The sequence below is a fragment of the Impatiens glandulifera genome, chromosome 9, assembly GCF_907164915.1.
Source record: "Impatiens glandulifera chromosome 9, dImpGla2.1, whole genome shotgun sequence".
NCBI classification, from domain to species: domain Eukaryota; kingdom Viridiplantae; phylum Streptophyta; class Magnoliopsida; order Ericales; family Balsaminaceae; genus Impatiens; species Impatiens glandulifera.
Genome location: NC_061870.1, coordinates 16,304,655 through 16,311,975, shown reverse-complemented (window position 1 = coordinate 16,311,975; position 7,321 = coordinate 16,304,655). Strand labels below are relative to the sequence as shown.

Genomic DNA, 7,321 nt, shown 5'->3' with positions numbered 1-7,321 from the left:
TCTTACAATATCTTATTGATGTGTTAATTTAGATGAAATAATGGTCGATACACTTTAATTATGTATATATTAACAAATTTAATAACACTTGTTTATTCAACTTTAACTACAATACAACTCTATGTCTTTGGTGTGTTTTAAATAGAGAATGTTAAACTAACTAAAACAACTAGCATGAGTAAACAAGCCCAATATTGTCCTTAATATTCATGATCAAAATTTGAAGTTATAGTTATTTTTATATTTGTATATCTAAATCAATACAAAATATATATATATATCATATTAACATTAAAAATAAATGTAGTTCAAAAACAATTACAATTGAAGTATATGTAACCTTTGATCGAGTGTATTTATAGAACGATACAAGTTTCAACCTCAAATACCGCTCGAATCCCTCCCAAAAATGAACCTTCTTACCCAATCCGATACAACAAGGATCCTAGTTCGCCAACTGACTTGTTTGCTGTGCGTTCATCAAAAACGAATAAAATTCTTGTTAGGTTTCATTTATTTTCACCCTCGAAATCGCGAAAGAAAAGCCAAAAAAATTTAAATATTACCTTGCATATACAGAATACCAAAGCCATTGTGTGCTATGTCCCATAGATACCCAATCTCCCGGAAGTTCTGCTGCTGCTTGTTCTCCACCCAATGGAGCAAACTGCCCTAGATGCTTGTAACTAAAAAAAAAATCATAAAATAATTTTAAAAGATTCAAAACTTTTAACTTGAAATAGAACATGAAATTGATTAAATTTACCAAAATGGACGAAAAGTATGACGACCCGAGCTCCTAAACCGACGAGGCCCTTCTGGATTAAGTTCGCAAATTTTCCTACGGTTGAAACAACTTGAAAGATATTCACCTTGTTGAGCCGCGACCTAATACAAATAAATTTTAGTTACAACAATATATAACTTCATTTAAAATAACGCGCCAAAATAATAATATTAATAAATTGACACACCGCTGCGGTTGCTGGTAGACTTTTTGTTTGGGAATCGACTTGACAAAGCGCGGTTTTAAATTGTTCGATTGTTAGTTCCTTTATTTCGTTTCCATCTTTATCTTTCAATAGATGTGTAGCGTCGGTTATATGATTGTTCTTTAGATAAAGTTGAACTTGAGGGTATCTTATAAGAATATCTTTTGTAGCATCTCGAAATTCATCGACTGTTAGGGTACCCGAATTATCTTCGTCTGCGGACTCGAATATATTTAAGATGTCTTCCTAAATAAATTATAGTAATTAATACAAAATTATCACAATTTTCAAACATTCAATACTAAAAAACTAAAGAGATAATAAACTCACCTTAACTCTTCGTTGAGTTACTGTAGCACAATCACCTATAGCATAGACATCTTTGCAACCCGTTACTCGTAACCACTCATCCGTCGCTAAAACTCTTCTATTGTTCTGAAAATTTGAACGAGAAAACGACGATAAATCATTTTTGAAACACATGTTTTTGTGAAATTCATCGAAGAAAACCTGGTCAACTGTTTTCATGAAGTCTTTAACAACGGGACGACTACCGATTCCAGTAGACCAAACCACCATTCCATGGGGTACATAGAAATCTTTCCCATCTGCTTTCGTTTTCATATTAAGATGATCATTGGAAACACTCATAACTCGCGATCCTGTGATAACGTGAATCCCATCTCTTTGGAATTTTTGTTCAGCAAATGAACTTATTCTTGCATCAAACCTACAACAACAAAAACGCGTTTCCATTAGACCATATTGTAAGAAAGAATTAATTGATTTGTCTTAGCTTGTTTTTTTCTCGATGATTCTTACGTGTTGAGTATATGGTCACCTGACTGAATAATTGTTATCTTTACCAAATCTCTTACCGAAGGATATAACTTATATACATCTTCCACGAAGAAATCATGTAGTTCAGCTGCAAATTCAACTCCGGTTGGACCGCCACCAACAATGACGAAATGAAGATTTGTCCTTCTTTCTTCGTCGCTTAGGTCCGGAAGAACAGCCTTTTCGAAACAATCTATTACACTTCTACGTATCATTTGAGCATCCTCCAATTCCTATCCGAAAAAACATAGATCATTCTAGTACATTCTAGACAAAAGAAGAAAACATTAATATAATACCTTGAGAAAATGGCAGTGTTCAAGAACACCAGGAGTGTCATAGGTGTTTACTTGAGCTCCAAGAGCAATAATCAAATAATCATATTCTAAAGAGAAATCGTTACTTCCTACTAGATTCTCCTTTATATTAGATCGACAATGGATTCTTTTGTTCCTTGAATCGATCGCCAAACATTCCGCCTCCCAAAAAGCAAATTCTCCACTTCTCTGCCAATAAAATACAAAATGATCATACATCACCAAAATAGTGTAAATGGGGCTAACAGAGACGGTCGAATTATCCGTCGTTATTGATTTGAAATTAAATGAGAAAAATAGTGTCGCTATTGCTTAAATTATTGTCGCTGAAGATTAATAGCGAGGATAATGAGCCCATAGATTATCGTTACTATAGATTCATCACTAATCTCGGCTTTCTTTACCTTCTTCATAATGTTTCTTATAGGCTCGACAATACTTCTAGCCTCAACGGTCCCACATGTTACGCTAGGCAACAAAGGTGTGAATGCAAAATAGTTACGAGGCGATACCACTTGAACGTTGTAGGCTGATGTATCAATGTCTTTTAGAAAACTAATACCCGCCCATCCTGTTCCGAGAACCACAATTCTCTTCTTTTTTTGATCGCGTTGATTCTGCCCAATATTTCTGGGATTTCCACCATCTTTATTTGATTGTGAGTATGCAATAAGACCCCCACTGCCACTGCAATTAGTTCAAAATCAATAATAAGGTAAAGGCTCTTTAGCAACAAAAAGAAAAAGAAAAAAGGTAAAGGGTAAATAAATGTAAGGTTTAGATAAGATGCTCATGAGGGTGTTTTAATGTTTGCTCATTTTAGTTGTTAGAATGTAAAGTAAAGTCTCTTGAGACTTAAGAAATAAAGAATAAGACTTTTCTTTCATCAAACTATTGGCCTTTGAAAATTACAAGTACTATAATAAGCTAACACATACAAATTATATAAACTAAGTCATCACATAAAATGCCAGAATTTGTACTATGACGGTAGTTTTGATATGCTTCATCTAATCTTTGTTGAACTTTTGATTATGCTGTTTTTCCCTCGTTTGTTTTTTGTCCTATCATGATTTTTCATGTATTATATTGAGAATTTCAAAACAAGTATTGGCGAATCGATTGTGGCATTCGCAGGGGCGGAACCAAGTATAAGCTTTATGTATTTTTATCAATAACGACGGTAAATTACTGTCGTTATTGGTTATTTTCCGTCGCTAAAAGACATTGGTGAAGCAAACTATAAAACTAGCCCGGAATGATTTTTGTAATAAAAAATTAGCTCGGGTAGGTTTCAAATCATGGCTCCGGCCCTGGGCATTCGACTAGTGGGATTTGGATGTTTGTTGTTTCCTTCAGTTTGACGATGAAATTATGATATGAGAAGAAGACATAATCTTACTTAAAGTACTATACCAAATTAGAATGTTTTTTAAGGACAGATCGATGATGTTAAACTAGGGGAAAACCAAAATAAGGAAAAGAACATTATTAACACATCATATGGGATCATATTATTATGGAAGAAGTGCATGCATGCATTCCAAAAGAGAGAAATTATTAATTAATTGAGATCCGAACCTTACGGAGAGGAGAATGAGAAGCTTGGAATATGAAGAGTGATGATCATTGATGAGTTTGCTCAACTGTGAGAAAATCCTCATTTCTTTTTTCAATCAAACCCAGAATTTGTTGCAAGATCATAGAGACAGAGAATATATGATGATCATACCGGACCGACCGTCAACAACAGTTTTAAATGTTTGTATGACTTTTTCTTCTCAGTTTCTGATAGACAATTTAAACCTATAAAAAAGGAACTAAAATATATCACCTTTTTCATTTTAGATGATTGAAAATAACTAAATTAATATGTATATATTTCATTGTCTAATATGGTTTATAATTGATAGCTAGATAACTCAACCCAATTATTGGATTTTAATCTGACTTAATCAATTCTAGTCTTTTAAATTAATTTTTTTTCTTGGGAGAAAGTTAACACGGCCTTCACAATCACAATTATGATCTCCCACTTCAATTTAAAATATATATTTATTTTGTACTGAGAATTGAATTTAAATATTTTATATTTTAGAGAATACTTTTTTTTATCATACATACCCTAACAAGTGAAGATTCTATAAGTATTAATAAAACTTGAAAAATGTAAATGTATATTCTTAGAATTTAAAATAAACAAGGTTAAATATTAGGATTGTCAACAACTACAAATTGGCTTGGCTTATATTGTTATATCCCAATCTCATACTCCTTTATATAAGATTAGCCTAAGAAAATTAACTAGCTATTTTGTTTTTCTTTGAAATAATGTCATTTCAAACCATTGTTTAAGCATCCACGAAACATAAAAAAAACAAGACTACCAAATAACAAGAAGAAAAATGTAAAGGAAAAGAGATAAATTGACAATAAAATATGGCTTTGATCTACTCTTTAAGAGATTCACGATATAACCAATAAACGACACTTTAACAACTAATTACACTAATAAAAAAAAGGGCAATGTCGACGATTATCGTCGTTGTCGGTATTGAGTTATAAACCGTCGCTATAATGTGATAATAACAGTAGAATGAGTCGTCGTTATTGCTCTAAAACAAAATTATCTATCACTTTAGTACCATCGACATAGAGTGTTATATGCCAACAACTATCCCCTCTTCTAACAAAGCGGCAAAAAGAGGTAGATATCCCCAGCCTCCTTAAGAGATCCTAGGTTCAAGCCCGTCAGGCGGCAAGTTTTGCGCCTAGTTAAATGATTAAATGTGTTTGCGGGCTATGTGCTTAATCCCCTTGTGAACACTTTTTTTTTATATTCCAATAACTTTAATCGTCGCCAAAAAGAAGTAAATGACAATAATATTTATTATCGACATAGAGAAGTAAATGGCGACGACTCAAACTATCGCCACAGAGAAGAAAACACCGACGACTCTCACTATCGCCATAGAGAACTAAGTGCCGACAAATTTTATTGTAACTATAGAATAGATAATCACTCAAATTACTCCGTTTAGAATATATATATATATATATATATATATATATATATATATATATATATATATAATATTAAAACTAATTAAATGAAATTTTTATTTCTCTTTATAAAAATAGTGTAGAGAAGGTCAAAAGTCATTTTGTTTCCAGTCTTCTGCTGACTTTTTTAGCATCGGAGTGTGCTTCGTTTTTCTTTTCATCACTCAAATTTGAATTGGTGTTGTGTTTTGTTCGGTCCGACATCTTGTTTAGTTGGATCGAATTTTTCGTCCCGAATTTTTATAATCCGAATAATACTCTCAATTTTGGTGGATCGTTTGTTGCTCATACTCATCAATTGTCTTGATGATGCTTTCTCAAGTCTCTATACATTATTTTCTTAGCAGTAAAGGAGATAAAGTTGTCAGATCTATAATTGTTTCTCTTTTGTTCAATAAGGAGTTTATGAAGTTGATTTTTCATTTGAAGGCCCTCTTACATTCTCTTGAATTGTAAGAGTTTTTTTCATTATTTTGATCATATATATATAGATGATCAATTATCACATAAAAGAATATTTTTCGATTTTGCTTACCAACCCACGGGCAAGGAAATTTTCACCGCCACTCATAATTTTTGGTAGAGATTATTCTTACACCGCATGTTTGGTTTATTCTCTAATTCTTCACTCACTGTTATGGAATTCAAACGAGTTCGTATTTGGAATCACCTAAAAAAAATCAAAATTGTTGTATTTTTCTACATTAGAATTTTAATTTTTACAAATTTATCATTTTATTTAATATCTAGATTCTCATTTAGTTGTTTTGATATTTTAGATGTTATTTTGTATTATTTATAAATTTATATTCCATATGGAACACCTTATTTGAATTAACGAGAAATCATTTCTTATAAAAAAAAATGATATTCTTAAAATTATTAACTATTATAAAATATTTGGTTTTAACGTTTCTAATAATTAAATGTTCAAAATCTAAAAAGTCATCCAAATATACAAAAATTACACCAATGGAACCATCGTCAAAAAATTCCAAATTTGAGACTCGACGATAACTGACTACTACATGTCAAAAAGATAGCGTAACTGTCTTATCTGCTTGTCTTTACAGCTCTGTATATTTGCTTAATAACTGCAATTGATTAACCTTAATATTTTCGGATGAGATAACTTTAATCTCTTTAACCTTGATCTAACATTTCAAGCAAATCAGATTTCTTATTGGTACATTGGCATAGTTTTATTGACAATTTTCCTACTTAAAGTAAATCTTCACCCTTTAAATTAGTCTCACACTCTAATGTTGTTTAGATGTAAGATTAGACATTGCATTTTTTATTGTCGTTCCGCGTGCATAACCTTCTCCCCCCTTAAAATGGTCGGGAGAAAAGTAAAAGTGTAGATGGAATATCTTTTCGGCAGCTTTGGCTAGCTATATTTTTCATTCGGAACGATGGATAGAAATGAGGTGTACCCTAAATCTAGGTTTATTTGTCCATTCAAAATGTCCCCTCTTTATAAGGACAATTTGTGTCATTGGTCACATGCCTTACATATCCACTCGAGTGCTTCGCCTATGGAGGGGACGAAACGAGGGACTTAAATTGTAGACGCAACCCATATGACAAAGATTTATTTTTACAGAAGTTATGTTTTAGAACTCATTATTTTACCGTCCTCTCGAATCTCACAAAAAGTAGATAAGAGGACTATTTATATAGGATGTTGTCATATCTTTTGGGATGAGAAACTAAAGTAGAGTTCTATATTATAGACTTTTTTGAGTAGACCTATACATGTTTTAGCTTAGTATGTGTGGAAGCGTATTAAACTAATTGAATTTAAGATTCAACACTTTAGTTTACTTCATAAAGAAACTAAAGAAAATAAAACAGATTATTCACGGATTAAAGGTTTGATGCTTGATTACGCATTAGGAAAATGTCATTGCTACTATATCATATGTGTTGGTACTAGTGCTCTAGAATAATTATATAAATGATATTAATTTTCTTTTCCTTTCGTTATTATTATTATCCAATTGCATGTTTATTGTTAAATAAATATCCATGAATATATTTGATGTATTCTAAAAGGTCCCTAGTCAATTATTATTGTGGGAATAATAATAAATTAAGACTACTATG

The 7,321-nt window shown here is 31.7% G+C and overlaps 1 protein-coding gene across 1 annotated transcript; it reads right to left on the bottom strand.

Annotated features, from left to right (window-relative positions):
• Nucleotides 1-281: 281 nt before the first annotated feature.
• Nucleotides 282-3,813, bottom strand: LOC124916563 (external alternative NAD(P)H-ubiquinone oxidoreductase B1, mitochondrial-like). The gene is made up of 10 exons (XM_047457295.1): nt 3,731-3,813; nt 2,554-2,836; nt 2,132-2,338; nt 1,815-2,065; nt 1,503-1,722; nt 1,323-1,427; nt 975-1,238; nt 767-888; nt 567-686; nt 282-469 (listed from the first exon to the last, which is right to left on the bottom strand). The coding sequence occupies exons 1-10, from the start codon at nt 3,811-3,813 to the stop codon at nt 382-384; spliced, it is 1,743 nt and encodes a 580-aa protein (XP_047313251.1). The 3' UTR covers nt 282-381.
• Nucleotides 3,814-7,321: the final 3,508 nt, after the last annotated feature.

What these genes read in the sequence shown, in the direction of transcription:
- LOC124916563 (XM_047457295.1), bottom strand. Translation starts at nt 3,813, where the DNA reads ATGAGGATTTTCTCACAGTTGAGCAAACTCATCAATGATCATCACTCT. An exon ending in AACACTGCCATTTTCTCAAG is followed by an intron (nt 2,066 to 2,131) that starts GTATTATATTAA and finishes TTTTTCGGATAG; the next exon opens with GAATTGGAGGATGCTCAAAT. An exon ending in GGTGACCATATACTCAACAC is followed by an intron (nt 1,723 to 1,814) that starts GTAAGAATCATC and finishes TTGTTGTTGTAG; the next exon opens with GTTTGATGCAAGAATAAGTT.